The sequence below is a fragment of the Sturnus vulgaris genome, chromosome 4, assembly GCF_052056855.1.
Source record: "Sturnus vulgaris isolate bStuVul1 chromosome 4, bStuVul1.hap1, whole genome shotgun sequence".
NCBI lineage: Eukaryota > Metazoa > Chordata > Aves > Passeriformes > Sturnidae > Sturnus > Sturnus vulgaris.
The window spans coordinates 46,348,948-46,369,472 of NC_142246.1; the positions used below are offsets into that span (position 1 = coordinate 46,348,948).

The following is a 20,525-nucleotide window of genomic DNA, read 5'->3' on the forward strand; positions in this document are numbered from 1 at the left end:
CCAAAACCTCTTCTTAAGCTGAATTCATATAACTGAAAAACTAAAGAACAAGTTGGCTTCATTTTGTCAAAGCTGGTAGAAAAGCAGAGAGATGGTCATGTGTCTATGATTGGATAGGAACCCATCCTCGCAATTGTATTGAGTTCCAGCTAAACAATAAAATTAAAGACTCCTTCATGTGCCTAAACGATTTAGGAGATAAAATTCTCTGGGAATGCAGATATCTCTCCTGTGGATCATATAGCAGAGATGTTTTGCCAGTCTTTGTGTAGCAGATCAAAAGATGTCTTGGCTCCACCACATGTTGCATGAAGATCTGCAGAGCTCGAAAGGCAGAGAGCATTGTTTAAAAAAGGATGTAAAACCTAATGAGTAGCACAGCTTTCTGTTAACATTTATGTAAGAAAATGAATCTTGGCCATCCATCTTGCACTGATGACTACTATCTTTTCATGTCCCTCCTTTGTACACTTTTCTTCTGCTCATTTTAGGTGCTGCTGTCAAGCTGTTTCTCTAATGTTTTTCCTCAGCCTTGAATCCTGTTAAAATCCTGCTTTCCCCTGCATTTGGTTTTAAGCTCCTCACTCATATATTTAGGATAGCCCCTCCATTGTCCACATCTTTTTCTTTGGACTTGACTGCAACATTTTCTTTCCATATCCTGGAACTTACTCTTGTGCCATGTTTTCGATTTATTTTCCATCAGGCTGTTTGTTGGTATTCCTTGAAGGGACAGAAGCAGATAAGAGGAGCAAAGAGAGAAAAATAAAAAGCCAATATGAAAATTAAAAACTGCAGGTGATTGCAAAGTAAATGATTGGCCTGTTTTAGAGCATATTTAAGCATGGGGCATACAGTACAGACTGAACTGTGATGCAGCTCCGAAAAGCTTCATGGATCAGAAGTGCCCCATATAGTTTAGACAGCATTTTGAAGGACTAAAGATCATATGGAGATCTCTCTTGCTTCTTTGTCCAGGATTTACCCATGGACCCAGAAGAGTTAAATCACTATTTTGCTGTCGACTGCAGAACTAATTCTTAACTAACTCATGGGGTTGTTAGACCCCAGTTTCTTCTGAGATGATGCTTTTTAGCTTCATAACAAAATCAGTCACCTTTGCTGTAGGAGCAGATGTTTATAGCCATCAGGGCTCATATTCAGGCTGACATCAGCAAGGATGCTGGCTGGGGCAGCTGTGTATTAAAACAAAGAGGGAGTGATGGTAGCACCTTATTTGGGTGACTGTTTTGTTCGGACCATTCTCTCCTGCTCCTGCCACCAAGCTTATGTGCACTGTGTCAAGGGTGCTGGAGCTCTTCCAGGGCTGGGACCAGCTGAGCCAGGCCAAGAGCCTTGTGACACCACCATGCACATGGACTGAATGAAATCTAAAGAATTTAAAATCCCAACTAAATGTGTTGGGACAGAACCACTGAAAAAAATGTTGTTGTTGAACTTAATTAGCGGCGCCAAGTGAGCAGGTCTCACTGGCTCAGCACCCCAGCACAAAGAGAATGCTTCAGGTCGTTGCAAGGGCAATGGGAGAATAAAAAGAGCAGGATGGAAAAAAGACCTGGGCCAGGAGCGTGACACAAGAACTGCCAGCTTCTAAATCCTTGTTCAGGGCTAGCTTTCCAGAAAGGCTAGGAGGCTGGGCTTTGTTGGCCAGCAGAGATTAAATGCACCTATGGTTGAGTTGGACTGAGCTTATTTTTCTGTAGATATAGGCTGATTCATCAAGAATTGTGATCTGGAGCTTCAGTGCTGCAGCCACAGCAGCCTACCTGTGTAACAACAAATAGCAGAACAGTTGCTGAAGCTGTAGGGTTTATGCTGTATTTTAAAGTCTGGAAGCATGTCTGAATTAACTAGTTCTCAAAAACAAAGTCAGTTGGGCAGGCTGTTTTGGACATGGCTAGAAAGGACTTTAACCCCAAAATGCTAATAGGAAACTTAAAAGCTGCAGGTGATTGCAAGGTAAATGACTGACATGAGGTATACAGTGCAGACTGAACTGTGATGCAGCTCAGAATAACTTTATGGATCAGAAGTTCCCCATATAGTTTGGACAGCACTTTAGTGGACAGAAGAGCATATGGAGATCTCTATTGTTTCTTTGTCCAGGATTTATTTACCCATGGACCTGGAAGAGTTAAATCACTATTTTGCTGTCGACTGCAGAACTAATTCTTAACTAACTCATGGGTTAGTTAGACCCCAGTTTCTTCTGAGATGATGCTTTTTAGCTTCATAACAAAATCAGCCAACTTTGCTGTAGAAGCAGATGTTTATAGCCATCAGGGCTCATATTCAGGCTGACGTCAGCAGGGATGCTGGCTGGGGCAGCTGTGTGTTAAAAAGTGTTTTCTCTCGTGCCCAGCAGAGTGGCTCTGCCTGTGGCTGCTCTGCTACTGGGCTGGGCATGAGAAAACTGTGAGCAAACAGTGTGTTTGCCTCATATCCTAGCAAATGGGAAGATGCTTTTGTTGACTAGCAATCTCTGGAGCTTGTTATTCCTTGAATTCTTCAGTCAAAGCAAAATGACCCACAGAGAGATGCTGTAGGTCAGCACGAGTTTTGCTGATTAAAATATGCTGTTTATGCTATGTTTATGCTATGTTTATGCTATGAGGAAAGCCTGAGTCTTTTACTCCTACACACCTGTCCATGCATGTGATTAGTCATTTCTCATACAGATTCCTTCTCCTATAAATGGGCAGCCTCTTCTGTCCCTTACTACCCTCGTTCTCTGCCTCAGACCATCACTCCTGCTCTTACAGGAGAAACCTTGGAGGTGTCAGAATGAGCTGTGTGCCTTGGCTTGTGTGAGCAGGCAGCTACCTGGGTCCATGGATTTGTGCCATGGAGGAAGGTTGATTTAGTGTCATGACGGTGGCAGGAGGCGTGATGCTCCAGCTGAGCAGAGTGACCACAGACTGTGCCACCACCCATGTCTGTGCATGCCAAGGGACAGGCAGTGCTGGTGCAGGTTTGGCTGGTACATGCTGTAGGGAGGAGAAACTTGCCTGCAGTCATTTCACGGGAGCTCAGTTTTCCTGAGTTCCTGCTGCATAAATTGTTTGAATGTGTCCTCTCTAATTAAATTTCCTTTGGAGGACTTCAGGTCTCCCCTTGCGTATTCATGCTTAAGTATTAGGAAAAAGGGGTCACTGGAATTAGAGTCTGCAGGTAATGCCATGTAGATTTATGGCAGAAGTTTGAGAAAGAATGCCTGTCATTATCCAAACAATATAGGCTACATTACTTGACAACAGGATTTAAAACCATTTCAGAACTACAGTAAAAATATATGATATTTTTTCTGTTTCTACACATTCTTTCAGTGGTTTTAGGGAAGCTGACTGCAACTAGATAGGAAATTCATTTTTAAGCAAAGCAGTTTGAGAAACTAGGAAATGTGTGCTTGCCCAAAATATGTGGAGAAGAGCTTTCTCCTCTCACCTTCATACAGATTTCACTGGACTTTTAGGTCAGAGTGCACAAACAGCGGTAGGATTCACCTTTTCTCCCTTTTCCTAAAGTAAGTGCAACGGGATTAAAAGAGGGAAGGGCCAGAACACTGCCAGTATCTCACTGCACACGAAGAGCTTAGTGGGATTCAGTCTCTTTGCTAAATAAAGAGTCTAAAGGAGCTATAATAAGGCTGGATTACAAAACAGGTATTTCTTATTTTCTCCCTGAGAGCTGCAGTCAAGATCACTGAGAATATTTAGGAAGCTAATCTGTCTATTATATTTAGTGAGGGAAGCCTGATTTCTTGTTTCTTCCCTTTTTAATAATAGTCCATCCTGTAAGTCCAGCCTGTGCCCCAAGTAGATGTGAATCTTCATTTCTGCCCTTAATTGTGCAGGTACATGACATTTTTGTTGTGCCATGCAGGCAAGTCAGAGGAGAGCAGAAAGAAACGGGGTCTCCAGCGGGCATGGGAATCCCTCTGTGACCAGGGGCCATGGCTGGGCTTGCCAGGGGAAAAATTGGTGCTGAAGGGTACAGGGCAGGATGGACCCAACCCTCCAGGATCCAAGGAGGTGGCCAGTATTTGCAAGACACAGAGATGAGCTGCAGGAATAAAAGTATGTCCACCCTGAGTCATTAACACACCCAAAGCTTGCTCTTGACAGGGCACAGCTCTGACACACTTATATTGTGCTGTGGCAGGTGCACTATTTCAAGGCTGTCAAGTTATTTGAACTAGGATAAAACTCTCCTGATAATCTGATATCCCTGGAGATTAGAGCATGTTTTTTTCCTGTTACTACATACAGGCGTATCTTTCCTTCACTCTTGCTCAGCTGGGTGATGTCTCAAGGCATAACTGCAGCCTATTCAGAAAGCTCATCCCACTGATTTTCCCAGTAGAAGGTTTATTTGTGAAATCCTGGTTTGGGAAATAGTCCACTGGCTGGACTTTTTATAACTATACTTGTAATACTGGACACCTAGTACAGATTTCTCAGATGTTTTGCTCATAATTCAGCTTTAATTGGTGATAATGTATGTTTCAAGGTTCTTTCACTCAACTAGAAAATGTGGCTAAAAAGCAATCTCCTTTTTAAGGCAGCAGAGAATCTAAGCATGGTCATCAAGGAATCTGTAAATTATTCACAAAGCATATTGAGAGTGCAGTTTTCAAATACAGTTAGATTTTCTTTTTGGACATCTCACTACTACCCTCAAACAACAGCAAGGAAATAGCAATGTTGCTACTTCATAACATGTTATGACAAGTTTGATGGGGTTTGGCCATAGAGCATTCAGCTGATGGCTGAATTACTGGGAAGAAGCCCCTTATTTTCTACTAAAAAATAAAGTGTTAGTCTTTACTCCTCCAGAAAAGGTCTTGGACTTCTGACCCAAAGGTACTTAAAAATTTCAGCTTGCGTGTGTGTGTGCGTGTGCATGGGAAACTGTCATTTCTAGGCCTGTCTCATGATAGCTGAATGTGGGGTGGTTATTTTTGTTGGTAATACTATCTGTCTCACGGGGGAGAGGAGAAGCCAGCTCTATTTATAGTTCACATTCACTGTCAAATGCTATCTTTCACTATGGTTTTATAAATGCTGTGTGACAGATTCTAAACTGGCACAAGTGAACAGAAAAAGCAAAGTTGTGCCAATTCACATTAGTCGAGAGTGCCGGCAAAATCATCACGGGGATCAGGCTTCAGAAACATGGAGCAGTCCTTCAGTGAGCCACCTTGGAACACATCTGCCAGTGCAAATATTGCTGTGGGTGGCATTAAATCCTGACTGCACCTCCAGAGAAGGCAAACAGCCCCTGTGCAGCACCCCAGCTGCAAAGCCTTGTGCCCTGTGAGTAATAGGGCTGGCACAGCCTGGCAGAGGTGGGGGAAAGTACTGGATGTGGAGAATACACTTTGCAGCAGGCAGACTCAGGAGATGGGCTTCTTACACCATAGCATTTTATAAATTCATCCTAAAATTAACTCGTATTGGCCACCCCCTTGTGCTCAGTGGGAAAGTGTGTACTAGGTGTGCCAAATCAAAGTAATACCATGACAAGAACAGCTTATTTTCTGTTTTAAACCCAATAGCAAGATAATACAGCAAATCCTCTAAAGTGCTTCAGTTTCATAGGAACCTGAGGGCAGTTTTACGTATAGATTCAGGGCTCCTGAATGTGACCATCTCAGGCTTTTTTATTCTCTAAACTACCACAGATAAGATGTGAAGCTACAGCACAGACGAGAGTTAGTTAAGGTAAGTAGAAACCTGTGTGGGAGAGTAAGAGAAAATACCTTCTTGAAAATAGACTTGTGAAATGAATCTTAGCCAAATGCATGGAAGATTTGGGGTCTGCTTTCTTGCTAGTCATGTCTTCAATCAAATGAGCTAGAACCAGTGGGAAATACTGTGAAAGCCATATCCCAGTCTAGCCAGCATCCTTGTGGTTCATCTGGTTAGTCACTTAGCTGTAGGAAACATCTGTTAAGCAAACTCTTATCTAACAATGCCTTTTTTTGTTGCTGGGGTTTTTATGTGTTGTTTTTCTTTTACACTCTCTTACTGTGCTATTGGGAGTGGTTGTCTTCTACCTCTGTGCAGAACCAAGATCATAGTCTTTGCAGTGCCTGAGTCAGACCCATTTGCTGTGAGCTTTTGGCAGTTCCATGTTGGGACAGGCCTAGCAGCTTTTTCTAGAGCTTTTCCATTGGCATAGGGAGCATTGATACCACAAGCCCCTTGGACTGGACCTCCTGAACAAATCCAGAAGCTGAAGGAGCTCCTTGGAGAGCTGTGATGGTGCTAGATTCAAGCCACTGTTGTTACTGTTTGTAGCCACTTGTAGATATTCAGGTTGAGGGATGCCACTATCCCTAAGAGCTGAACATTTAAGTCACACTGAACATGATTTACTGGGAGAGAAATGTCTCTCTGATATAGATAACCAGTGATGCAGACACCCACAAAGGAAAATTAGGTTAGTTACCTTTTCGCCTTTCCAAGCTGTCTTGGTTTGAAAGACAGGTGTCTGCCAAGAAAGGCAGGAGCATCTTTTTAAAATGGAGAATGTAAACACCCTCCCTCCAAATTATTATAATTTTGAAATTAAGGGGCTCTCAGGCAAAGATGTGGGAATAGTAATAACAGTTCTTTACTAGGAAAATTAAAATAGAAATACAGTATTACAGAGAACAAACCCAAAGACACTGACAGAGTCAGAATACAACCTGACACCCTGTCAGTCAGGGTGTTGGTAGCAGTCTGTATAAATAGTGGCTGCAGTCCTCCTGGATGACAGATGTGGTTCAGTTGAAGCAGTGGTCCTGTAGAGGGGTGCAATTTTCCTCCAAAGGTCCAGTGATGATCTGGAAAGGCCCACTTTTTCCTCTGGAATCCAGTGGAAAAAGGTTGCCTTGGTGTTCCAAATCTCAGTTTTTATCTAGGTAGGAAAGGCTTGGCTCCTCCCCCTCGCTGGAGCATCTCCCAATGGAATGATGTAATTTTATCAGTCATTCAAGGGGACTCAATGGCCCATTAACAGATGATGTCTTCCTGGAGGAAGGATGGGTTGTGGAAAAGATAAAGATGACTGGTTTTAACAGATGGCCCATTAGCAGGGGATATCTCCCACAGAGATAAGGATCACTGCCCCACCTGGTTTCAACAGATGGTGATAGAATACCTACTTTTGGTCACATCATGTATTGCAACCAAAGACAGAAGCCTATATGGATCCAGTGCTGTTTGGCTTTCTTTTCTTACAGAGGAGGCATCAGAAATGCTGCCTCTGTGAGCAGCAATGTTACCTCTTCTGATCTGTTGGACAGAAACAGCCACTCAGATTCTCTGAGACTGAGCATAAGCCTCATCAGAATTTTGCCTTGTCTTCCTGTGCCACAAATAAGAATCTTTTCCTCAAGGATTAAGCTTTGTTGATTCACAGAGGTGTAGCATTTGCAAATAATTAAAACTGGATTTTGATATGGAAAAACATAGTTTGCTGCTGCAGTTTTTGAAGCCTTTTCTGTGTTTTCATTTACGTTGGGACTGACAAATATGTATGCATAATCTCTTTAGAACAGCCTGAGCTCACTCCAAATGTGGCTGGTATTTTAACAGGGAAGTTTTTTTCTATGTCATACAGCACTATAAAAGGGATGATTAGTTTTGCCTTTATTCATCTGATCAATATATTATTTGCCTTTATCCATCCTTCAGCATCCATCAGTTTCTTTGTGTGCCTTCGTACATCGAATTACCTTTCTTTTTCTATGCCCAAGAAAGCATTTAAATATGCAAGTAATTTAATCCACACCTGAAAACACTGGAAAAGCAGTATTAGGTTGATTTCAAAATAGCAGAAATGCTTCAATCAAGAATCTCTTCTTCAATGGAAGTAAAATAATCCTTGCATTTAAGCCTTAAGGACTTTCCACATACAGTCCTTCCAAAACTCAACAAGTTGAATGCTTACTTGGGCACAGTATCAGATGAGGATTTTAAAGTGTTTTAGAACAGTGAAATCACTCTTTATTTAAATAGTCTTTAGTTCTTCATTGTACTACTCAGTGTCTTCAAACCCACTGGATTTTATTATTCATGTTAGCTCACTAATTTATTTTCAGGCTCTTTCTCGAAATTAATAAGAATTATTCATTCTTTTTCACATCAGAGAGCATTTTTAACTATTTTAATTTCCCTTACAGCTTGAATGTTGCTGTGTGTGTTTATGAGGGAAAAGTTTTTCCTTATTACTTTGCTTCAGGATCACTTATCAGTGTTCAGAGCTCAATTTCTCAAGGCCAAGATGAAAGCAGGAGGGTCTTATGTTGCTGAGATGTTGCAGAGCTTTGCACTGCTGGTGACCCTCGTCTCTTGGCAATCACTACTCAGCCCCCTAGCACTTCATATCTGGTAAAGATGGGATTCAAGGAAATTATTAACTGGCATATAGAGTGGCCTGGTTTGCACAACATTTGACATTAAACTGGCCCTTACTTCATCTGTGTGCTTTGGAGTGGAACCAGGAACTAAAATTAGCAGGTCCTGGCTTCAGGGCAAGCATGGCTGTCAGTCCTGCCTGTGGTGCTTGCTGTGACCTGCTTTCCTATTGGTTTACAAAAAGGGGGGCTTCCCTGATGGTTTTCAGATTTTTTGAATGACATTTGTCAGGTTTGTTCTGCTCTTCTTATGAGTATTTAGACATAAATATAGCACTGCTTCACTAATTATACTTTTTGGGTGGCGAATAAATGCTGTTCAGCAAGGCAAGCAGCTACTTGGTTTAGTAAAAGAGCTGAAAACAAAAGGGATGTTGGAATTCTTATCTGCTTTTCACTGTTTAAGTCTCCAAAGTAACTGGATACCAGCTTTCAAGCTTTTCTTCTAGCTAGAAGTTTCTGTTTAGAAATGGGAAGCTTTTTTAGAACAGAGTCAGAAGTCTGGCTCTAGCCACCAGTATCAGATGACCTGCATTAAGAGTGGGGACTTCGGTGTTGCTGACTTCCAATGTTTTTCCAGATAGCAGCAGCAGGGTAGCAAAAAGGGTTTATGCCAGCTCTGTGTCACCATGGGCTCCTTTGATCCAGTCCAACTCACTCTACAACACATTTGAAGATGACTGAGTCACCTTCCGAGCTTGCACTCAGATCATATCCTGAACTTTACATGCTGTCAAACTAGACTATATTTCTATATTCTTCTCTGCAATGGTAAATTTGTTCATTATTTTCCCCTCTTTTACAAAATGAGCTAATTTGATACTTGGATTTTAAAGATGAACAGGTCTTGAATTGGTAAATTTTGAGAGTTTCAGTGTGGTACTGAAAATACTGATTTTTGTCACAGAACAGACATAGTGAGGTACTACTGACTCTGACATTTCAGGAAACTATTTGTAAAAGAGAAATTCCCTTCAAACCTTGCTCTAGTTATCAGTGAAGTGACAGCTGAAAAAGAAACATGGTAAGAGTTGCCTGCTGCACCCTTTCCAAGTGAGGTAGAGTGTTGACTGTAGTATCAAGTCAGAGTACTGCTGTGCCTATGATGAAGAAAAATCGTGCAAAAAATAAGAGACTTTTTTCAAGGCAACTCTGCATTTTTATAACTCAGGCACGTTTCTCTTTCTCCAGCAATGCCATTGGTCCCCTTGTTGCGCTCTGGCTTATCTACGAACAAGATGCCGTAATGCAGGAAGCATCGACTCCCATCTGGCTGCTGTTCTATGGAGGTGTTGGGATCTGTGTGGGTCTCTGGGTCTGGGGAAGAAGAGTTATCCAGACTATGGGTAAAGACCTCACTCCAATCACACCATCAAGGTAGGTCCACAGGTGTCATTGTGGTTATGTGAACTTTGTGAGAAATTGCTACTCCAGTATTTTGTTTGTAATGCAGTTTGCTGGATTTGCTGTGCTTTGATTTTAATGATAACCTGGCTTTGACTTCTCCATCTTTCTAAAAATAATTAAAGAAATAAGCGAAAAAGGAGAGAAAGAAAGAAAGAAAGAAAGAAAGAAAGAAAGAAAGAAAGAAAGAAAGAAAGAAAGAAAGAAAGAAAGAAAGAAAGAAAGAAAGAAAGAAAGAAAGAAAGAAAGAAAGAAAGAAAGAAAGAAAGAAAAGAAAGAAAAGAAAGATAACCCTGTAATACTGAATGTTTTTAAGGCATAGAGGTCTGCATGAACAGACAGCAGAGTTCCTGATGACCTAATTAGCATGGTATAAGATGCATTTGGAAAAGGCAAGATTACAGTGGTTTTCCCATTGTGCTTCAGACTATTAAACCCATATATATTTATTACAGTAATTTTCATCTTTAATGCATACTCGACGTCTGCTGGTGCTTAACCAAATTATTAATTAGGCATGATTCACCGCAGCATAGAGTAGTGAAGGTCTCTGACGCAATGAGCCATGCAGACAGGGTACTGCAGATAACTAGCCTGTGCTGTTTCCATTATTCAGCCCTTTCTTGTTCTCTTAACTTACTCTCATGGCAAAAATCAGTTGGAGATAAAACAGTCGAAAGAAGAAACTGGTAAGACTTTGGCACACTGCATGGTATCAGTCCGAGCTGATGCAAAGAGTGATTGTGAAGTGTTTTCTTATGCTTCCTGCAGTGGATTCACTATTGAGTTGGCTTCGGCGTTCACAGTTGTGGTAGCTTCCAATGTTGGACTTCCTGTCAGTACTACACACTGCAAGGTATGCCTTTGCCTAGCGACTGCAGTCAAGGCAGTCTGGACTATTCATCTTAAAACTGTGCTGCTCGAGCCAGGGATAATGGCACGGTGAGGGGAAAACAGCTGCTGACAGAGGATGGTTAGGTAGGGGTACATCAGCACATCTCGGTCATGCCAGCAAAGTGGGAAAGTAATCAGGCTTCCAAAAAATGCATTGGAGTTGTCACAGTAAAGTCACGGGAATTGGCCACAGCCACTTCATAGGTGCTGGTGGAGAAAAACAGCACTTACAAAAGCATGACCTCAATTTTAAAGCAAATGATTGTAAGGAAGGGCCTGGTTTCTTCTGACAGTGCCATTTGAACCTGGTTGGGTAACATTTCTCCCTTGTTCAGAGGCTGCGCACCATTCATCATTTATGACTTTCTTGATAAGTGCATGGCATGGGATTTCCTGCATATAACTCTTTTACTACAGGTTTTCCATCTGGTTTTTTTTTTTTTTTATTTCTTCACAGTGGATTTTGCATTGAAGTAATGTGTGCGCTAACGGTACTTGTAGCCTCAAATGTGGGTATTCCAATAAGCTCCACCCATTGCAAGGTATTGGAGTTTGCAGTGATACTATCAGTAAATCACATCACTAGGACAAACCATAACAAAATCTGGGAGATACCGACTGTTGCAGATTGCCTTCAATGTGCCATGCCCTGTAGACTGTGACCACAAAATAATGGGGCCCACTTTAAAAGGCAGTACAGCCAAGCAAAGTCAGTATTATGACTAATTGCACAAAAGTCTGGACTGTCTTTCATCCCTACATGGTTTTATTCAACTAATATAGACATATTAAAATAACGTAGATTCGTAGTCTGTGTGAACCCAGTTACATATATTTTAAAACCACCTGTATGAAAAATACTGCTAAGCTAATATTTTAATGTCTCTCTTCTTTTAAACCAACTTGTCCTCACTTTTGTGCATTGTAATACAGAATACGGCCCTTGTAATTAGTCCTTTGAACAAGGTACTTTATTTTTTTAAAAAGACCACTTTGTAGTATAGATACAGGCTGGGTAATGAGCACAATTTAGTTGTGTCATGAAGATTTATACAGCTTGTAGACATGAGGAAACATTTACACTACTGGAAGAACACAATGGGAATTTGGAATTTTGTTCCGTGGGAAATTCTCAGGTCAAATATCCCTTCTTTTGTCCTTTGTTTCTCCATGGACTTTCAAGCTCCTGGACGTGCAGAGCTATTTGTTTCTTACACCCTCTGGCAGGATGTGGGGAAGCACCTCCAAAATCAGAGACCCCAGAATGGCAGTCCCTCTGCGTCATTTCATGCCTCCAAGACGAAGCCCTAAAAATACACAGTCCTTGTCAGATTCACTACTGCACCCTGGAGAGCTAGGAGCCTCGGGCTGGGGCTGGGGCAGGTGGGTTTCTGGGGATAACTGCTCCATGGCATGGCAGGCAGGCTGGCAAGAAGCCTGTCAGCTTTGCCTGTGACATTGACCTGCTTTCCAGTAAAAGAGTCAATGAAATCCACACATCCTGCAAAATGCCCAAAGTTGGTTCAACTGGCCTTTTTCTAGTAAAAACCATTTCTTCAGAAAGCCTTCTTCTATTGCAAAATCATTTATTTCTTCTACCCTGGTGCTCTTTGAGAAGCAGCCAAGACTGAGCTGCTCTGAAAGGCTGTTCAGATTTCCTGGCATTGACAGAACTCTGGTTCCTCTGAATCAAGCAGGGAGGAGAAAAATAATAACCATGTTATCCACTTCTAAAAAGGCTAGCCTGAAACCACCTCCCTTTAAGCTGACTGGTATATAAAATGCATGATGAAGAATTTGCCAGGGAGAATAATACAGCTTTGATTATCCCAGTTCTATCCCTGAAACACTTCTAGCCAGCTATTGTAAAAGAGAAAACATACTTTGGTCCAAACAACTAGACTGAATTTAAAAAGAAAATGTCTTGGAAGCCATAAGCTAATGAGAGGGGTATTCATTCACTCAATGCAGCTAAAAGCTTGGTCTTTTCTAACTGCAGAGCAAAATAGTTCTCTTTAAAAATACTTCCATAAAAGCAGCTAATGTGGTTAGTCTGTGTCTGCTCCCTGTAGTTTGCTGTATCTCATTAGATGGATCATTCTTAATGGGAAGATCCACTTTGCAATAGGATTAGACTGTTCCAGGGATGTCATGTTATTTTAACTGACTCTGTGTTTCAGCAAAATGAGATCCTGAGTTGAAAGATCCTAAGTGAGCAAGCACTTGTAACAAATGTATCCTTGTATTCTTTGTTTTCTTCGAGGGCCCAGGAAGGAATAAAAGAATTGCTAAGTATCATTTGCTCCATGTGAAAATGCCTCGCTGAAAGTGTTAAAAGTGGCTGAAAGCCACTGAGTTAAAAATCAGCAGAAAAACTATTTTGCCTTAGAGATCCAAAAGAAAACAGGTTTGAGGTGAACTGAATCTTGAGCCTCCAGCATCAGGGATTGGGAATTATTCTTTCCGTCAATATTTGCTCCACTGTGAAATAGCATTTGCTTGAGTGGAAGCCCTACTGAAGGGGTGTCAGTCAACTGAATGTGCAGCAGCTGGATAAACTAATGGCAAATAAGGAGCAGCAGGAAACAGCTGAGGTGGAGGGAAACCTTTTAGAGGTGAAACAGTAGACTGTAATGAAAAATGGAGACCAAGTATGAAGGAAAGCTCTGAGCAGCAGTTTTCAGATCTTGTGGCAGATGTAGTGGCAAACTGGAGGTTGGTAGCAGGAATACAAGCATTTAGCTTCTGGGGAAGGTTCGTAAAGCCCTCTCAGATCAGGACCTGCCTTTGGTCCTAAATTAGAGCCTTTGGTCTACGTGAGGTAGTCACTGCCTGATGTGCCTGTCCCACATCTATGGCCAAGCAGCTTTTTCACTCTCAGTGCCTGCTGAGAGCCTGAACTGCACCTTCGTCTTTGCCACAGGTCCAAGGGGAGGGGAAAAACCCTTGAAAGCCCTCCAGCTCAAGAGGGCTTTGAGGAAAGACCTAATCTTTTGAGCCTCCAAAGGAATTTTTGGGTCTGAATGCAGTAGCCACATTGGTCTGGCTGCACCAGTTCAACCCCCGTGGGATTTAGCTCTGAAAAGCCAGTGTGGTGTGAATGCATACCTTCCCGTTCTGCTGCCCCGGTGGGAAAATGATCATATTGAGTCTTAGAGTGTCTGTTATTTGTTCTCAGATTGGAGATTCAGAAATAAGCACTTCTTAGCTGTAACAAGAGTGTGTTTAGGTTCAGATAAAATTAGAGTGCATCAGTTAAATGCTTTTCCTCTGCAAAAGTGACTTTGCTGAGGTCATTTTGTCAGCTCCATTTTGCCATTATGATTTTGTGGTTTTGAAAAATATTCTCTGTTGCTATGATTGAATTATCATGTTCTGTGTGTTTTTTATTATACACCATTGCACAGGAACAAGAGAGCCAAAAGCATTTCTGTAATGTTTTAAGCAGAGCATACTGAAGGCAAACTGCACTGGTTTCCAACCAATCTCAAAGTAGATATCATCTGAAATTCTACAGAAGGTGTAGTGTGCCTACACCCAAGGATTAGCTACTCTCCTAACCTCTAGTCTATCAAAAATCACTATTAATAAACTAAACTTTAATAATGTGTAAAACAGATTGCCAATGCCATCATTGCTGATACCGTTCAAATTTCAGGAAGGACTTGGAGATTAGCGTATGTAGACTGCAGGCTTGCTCAATAAGTATGCTTCTTGCAGATGGATGCTAAGGACACACAAAATGTAAAGCTGAGCCTGACAGCTGACCTGCTGAAAACCCAAATGCTGTTTCCTCGGATTAATGCTTTAATGTAGTCACAAGTGTGGGGCTTCCCTTCACGTAGATACACCTCCACCTCCTAAATACACTTACACCTCCTAATTACAGCATACTATACACTCCAGGAGTATTCAGATGAAATATTATCTCATTTCTAATACCTAATAAAGATCTCCTTATTGGGTCAAACTTTTGACAGAGGCCTTATTGGTCATAGAATATCAAGTTTAGTTTTCCCCTGTTCTGTCACAGGCACCCTAGAGTTACAGAGTCTTCCACAAGTAACTCTTCTCCATAAAGAAATGTTAAGCAGTAGTTAGAAGCCAAACAGGTGTTAGCAAAATATGCAGATTTGATATCCCCATGTTATCTTCCCCTGATTCCCTATACTCCTGGCATGTATCATTTTCCTGGCTCTGTACAAGGGGAGCAGCCCATCTTTTGATCTATATGCAGGGACTGATACTCCCATTAAGAAAATAAGCAGAGAGGCAGGGATGGCACTTCAGGGATCACATGCCCAGCTGTGTCTTGGAGTTTCCTTACCTTCAAAACAGGATATTTCTTCTACATTTCTTGCTGCTTTACTGTGCACTTTGAATAGACTTACACTGTTTTTGCTAACAGCATGGAAAGCACTTCCAGGGCAGAAAGAAAATGTAGTGTTTCTGAAGTTTTTTTATCATTTTTCGTTGAAAATGTTTTCTCAGTCCAGATTTTTTTCTTAAAAACTGATATGCTGGGTTTATACCTGAGCCTATGAACTGAAAATACCTTTGAAGGAAGAAAAGGTTGCAGCTCTGCCCATAACACAGTGTGTTTTGTCTACAAAACCACTGACCTACCCAGCTGCCCTGGTAGCAGTATCTTTGAAGGATATCTTGGTGTTTTATCCATTCCCCACCATTCTCTTGGTGTCTGAACAGTTTGTGTGCCCCATAGTATTAATATGATATCTTTGTCTTAAGACAGGATTTTAGCTCTGGATGCTTTGCTTGACTAGCTGGTCCAGAAGGGTTGGTTTCCCTCACAGGGCTCAGATTGATGGGTTTGATGTACTGGGTCTAAGCCTGCACTGTCTGTCTTCCCCCTGCAAAGCCACCATCACTGCCACAGGGTGAGCTCAGCTGCTTTTACCTTGCCACTGCAATCCTCTTTATAGCCTGCAGTATTGAATATGGATGTGGTGTTTTGAGTCAGCGCTGTAAGCCGGGCTCTGAGCTGCACAGAGAGGCTCAGTAGCTGCTGGGTGAACAGGCAGGACATCCCAAACCAGCAAGAGGACAGGCAGATGGGACAGGAACCATACTAGCTATCCTGGCCTGCCCCATGCAATGCTCTCCACCAGAGCCTTAAAAACAACTTTCCTGGTGTTTTCCTGATTTAAACTGCAATCAGGCCAGAGTCAGTGGACAGTTGCCCTGTGGACTGAGTCAGGTGGAAGGCTGCCTCTGTTGCACTTGAAGGCTCATGAAGGAGTTAGCAGTGCAGAGAAAAACTCACCAACGTATTTTATTGGCTTTGGCTGACCCCAAGACCCATGAAAACTAGAAGAAAATTGAAAAACAAAGGCTTAAGTACCCTGGAAGTATCACCTCCTGCCACCACAGAAGAACACCATTGTTATCCTTAGGGGCTTCTGTATCTCAGAGCACCGCATGGTATCAGCTGACTGGCATTGGTGTGGCCGTGGGAATGTTACAGGTGCTCAGACCTACCCCTCACAACTTGTCTCCCTCTCTCTTCCCCATGCTCCCAAGGTTGGCTCCGTGGTGGCTGTTGGCTGGATCCGCTCCAAGAAAGCTGTCGACTGGCGCCTTTTCCGCAACATCTTCCTGGCGTGGTTTGTGACTGTGCCAGTGGCTGGCTTGTTCAGCGCTGGGGTGATGGCACTGCTGATGTACGGGATCCTGCCTTACATTTGAGGAGCTTCCTCTACCAGGAAAAGTGGAAATGGCCAAGCTACTACCGATGGGAGAAGCGTTCCCGTGAAAGAAGCAGTCAGAGAGGATCCATCTTCCATACCTAACTTCTTATCTACTGTACATAACAATGTGTCATATTGGTGACATGGTGATGTGGTGCCATTTCTTATATATTAAAGAAATATATATGCATATAGTAGGTAACAATACCTAAGTTATATCATCAGTGGGGTGAAAATAATTGCCTAGAACTTAATATTTAGTAAAATTTGTACATAGTGTATCATTCTGGTGGCTATTTTTTAATCTTTTGAAGAAGAGTATGGATTAGGAAATGTTTCTTGTACATTTGATATAAGAAGAAGCGAGGTACAGGACTGCATAATACATGAATTTTTTAAAGCTATTAAGATACTGGAACAAAATAAAATGTGCAGAAGTGCTTTTCATAAAATAACTTTGTTCATATCATATTGATTTTCGTGTATCATAGCGTGATGGTTATGGCTGTGTAAATACTTATGAACAGTAACTTTTAAACGGTGCATTTCCCTTATATATTTTGGATAAGAAAGTTTAGGAAGTACCAAAGAAGCAGGGGAATAGCTTGCTGATATTATGTTGTTGTCTCCACGTGTGTTGTGTTTCCCCACCTCTGATTCAATGTTGTTTTCACCAAGCTCCAGCCACTGAGGCTGGGATAGTACTTTTCATGTCTTAATGTAACTTTAAAAAAAAAGCGCACACAAAAATTAGTTCTTGTGACTCAGTAGGCAGCCCATGGCTCTTCACATTAGCTGATAGTAAACTAACTTCATTTTGTCGGTTGATACTTGAGTATGTCACTGCTCACCTTTTACCTTTCCCCTTCAATCTCAGCTCCCGGTTGCCCTGCTCTCCATTCCTGGGAGAGGACAGACTGTCAGCCTCCCCTCCTCTCCATCCAGACACAAGCACACACTCAGGTACAGGAGTGGGGCCGTGGAGCGCACGGCACCCCCGCGTACAGAAGCGAAGGGCAGCAGCAGGCAGGAAAGGGCTCAGCCCTGGATTTGTGCTTGGAGGTAATGGGCACCCATGGGAGTGCTGATCCATGCAGGGGAGGATGTGAGCAGGTGCTGCCTTCCCCCTCGACTTCCCCCCCCCAGCAAGTTCCATCCCAACCACAGCCAGCCAGCCTGCTGTGCTGCCTACAGCAAGGAGGGGATGGGAGCCTGGCCCTGTGTGGATGGAGGTTGAATGGTAACCAGCATTTGGGATGAGATTTTTTTTTCAGAATGGCTCAGGGGATAATGGCCAGCTCCAATCCCCTGCATGCCTTTGGAAAGCACATTTGAGTGAAGGTTACTGATCTGTGGGTGGGAGGCAAAGGGCAAGGGGTGCCCAGAGGAGGTTGGGAATCTATTACTGTTTAAATGCTGCTAAAATTTTGATAAAATGTTCTTGGTACTCCATTGTGATTTTTCCATTGGTCATTCATACCAAATTTATAATTAAAATATAAACAGCCCCTGTAACTGCCTCTTGCATTTTTGGAGTGTTACTCAGCTGTAATGGGAAGGCTCCCCAGGCAGTTAAAGCCTACTCCTTGGCATCAGCTGCCTTTTGTCCTTTATCTGCTGTGGTCAGTGGGATCAAACCATACTCTGTGTGACACTGACAAAACCTCCCTTTTCTTCCTGCTGTCCTGGCCCCAGTGCCCAGCCCTCACTCTGCCTGGGCTTGGCTCACAGGCATCTCTCTGTTGAGGTTTGGGAGCTCGTGGGCTGCTTCAGACGCATTTCCTGAGCACTTGCTGCCTTCAACTGTCTCCCTCACTCTGGCTCTATTTCTGGGGCTCCGGAAGCATCCCTATGCCATGGCACCGTGGTGCTCCATTTCCAACACCTCTGAAACCCTAGAGCTATGATATAAATAGTGCTGGCAAATGGGGGACTGGTGGGCAGCAGCTGAGTGACCAGAGAAGCCAGTAAATGCACAGAGAAAATTTGGGACCTATGGAAAAGGATGTAAGGACCTTATCTTAGCACTTGCAGAAACAAATGCCTGCCCAGTGGACCAGCAGCTTCCCACCTTTTTTTATCTACAGACACAAACCAGACTTCTCTCACTCCAGTGGCAGGGACACATCTGCAGCCCTGCCAGACACAGGCAGCATGCGGAGGGCTGTGCCAGCTCTGGGGGTATGTGATAATCCCCCAGCACACACAGCTGGGTGTCTCTCAACACACACATACATAAATAAAACTGCTATGAGGGAAATGGCTGGCAAGGAAGCATCTCCAAAATATTCCTGTCCCTGCTAAAATAACCTTCAATGTGGAGGGAGATGGAAAATCCAAAGTGACTTTCTTCACACCCCAGAGGTTTTCTTTGCCACCCCAGAAAAGCAGAATCTGCAGAGGAAGCACAACTTGTGAAACATGGTGCAAATATGGGCACAGTGAAAGCTCCCTTTGCTCAGGCAGCAATCAAAATAGGTCTATTTTCAGGTCAAAAAATGGCAGAGGGTTTGCATTTTTTCAGCAGTATCGGAGCTCAATGAGGCTGGAGAGCTGAGCTTGTTTAGCCAAGGCCTATTTAACAACAGAGACACTGGATCTTTGCGCCCTGCAGGGCTGCCCTGTCCCATGGCAGAGCTCTTCCCACCGTGGTTCACAGACATCAGAGCTGCAGCCCTGCCGGGCAGGACACAGGGCAGCATAGTTGTCACCGGGCAGACCTTGCTGCATGCTGGGGAGAGGTGTGCACAGGATGCTCGGCTGCAGGAAAAGTAAACACAAGAAACAGGTCAGGAGGCAAGAGAGACAGAAGCCTGATAGAAATATTTAATACACGTAGAAACCTTTAGCTGAGGAAATGCAGTCTGAATTTCGGAAACCTAAGTGTCTACTGTGCTTCATAGACCAGTGTTAAATCTTTGACTCAAACCAGCCTGAGGACAGCCAGCTGGCAGACTGTGAAGATGCGAATAGACTAATTACCCTCATCAACCTCTTCTGCCTCCAGCTTTCACCCCACTACCAGATTTCATGGTTTGCCCTGGGAGTTGATTTGCTTTGTGTGTCTGATGGTCACTGGGATGATGCTGGAACATGTTATTGCCACTAGCTCTGCTTGTGGTGCTTGGCAGAGTGCCCTGTGGTGGTGAAGTTGCTGTGGCATGATGACCTGTGCATCCTAGTCTGTCCTCCCCAGCAGAACAGCCCTGTTTTGCTAGCTCCCTGCTGCTGGTCTCCCACTTCCAAGGTGAGTGCTCTGTGTGGTCATGACTGTTCTGACTGGCTGAACACTCCTTGGAGCAGGAGCTCGGCCAATGCCACAGGCACTGAGATTTGTTCTGGAGCTGGTCACTAAATGCTGCTTGTGGGGACATGTGTGGTGAGAGAGACCAGGAAATGCAGTGGGGAGGTGCATGGGGCAGGACAAAGAAAAGGCACAGGGTCCTATATTTGTGGTAGAGAGATCTAGGTTGCTTTGTGAGATACCCTATCCCAGACCTGGGGGTCTAGGTGCTCCTGGGACTGCAAGATGATGCTGATGAAGAAATCCATATTTTTGGAGGACAGAAGACTGTTTGAATTAGTGTCCTATGCTTTTACTTCTCTAGAGAAGGTAGATGATGGGGAAAGTGGTTAATTTTGGTTTTGGTTTTCTTTTTTAAAGTTTAAGGACCTTTGGTGTTGTGTTACAGCTTTTGTGGAGCTTGCTTTAGTACCACTAATGATTGTTTTGATGGAGCATTGACTCCACCTGCTGGTTACCAAAAAGAAGTCTGAACTAGAGTAAGATTTTTATTGCCAATATGAAGCTTTGTGAGCCTCATTTTTCTAAGCAGTAAAGCAGAACAGAAAGGAACTATATGTAACAAAAAATGTGAAGTGTGCTCTTTCCAGGTAAAATCGTACAAGTAAGTAAATATTGCACACTCAGTTTAATTTCTAATATCTTAGGTTCTAGGAGAAAAAGGTATTACTATTGCACTGAATTAAATTACATTTTCACATTGATTGATACAAGAAGACTTTTCTTCTACTTGTCTTGGAAAAGTAACCAGTATGTCACTTGAGTTCTTAAAACTAGGCTGTTGAAC

General features: G+C 42.9%; 1 protein-coding gene across 7 annotated transcripts in view; it reads left to right on the plus strand.

Moving 5' to 3' along the window:
• Positions 1 to 17,949, plus strand: part of SLC20A2 (solute carrier family 20 member 2) — a 57,826-nt gene extending 39,877 nt beyond the window's left edge. For 3 of the 7 annotated variants that reach the window (XM_088163814.1, XM_088163815.1, XM_088163816.1), the window contains 3 exons: positions 9,620 to 9,805; positions 10,604 to 10,688; positions 11,910 to 16,261. In XM_088163814.1, coding sequence (XP_088019940.1) covers positions 9,620 to 9,805; positions 10,604 to 10,688; positions 11,910 to 12,182 — 544 coding nt within the window. In that variant the 3' untranslated portion in view covers positions 12,183 to 16,261. The other 4 variants (XM_014878324.2, XM_088163817.1, XR_015803279.1 and 1 more) reach the window with 3 other exon arrangements.
• Positions 17,950 to 20,525: the final 2,576 nt, after the last annotated feature.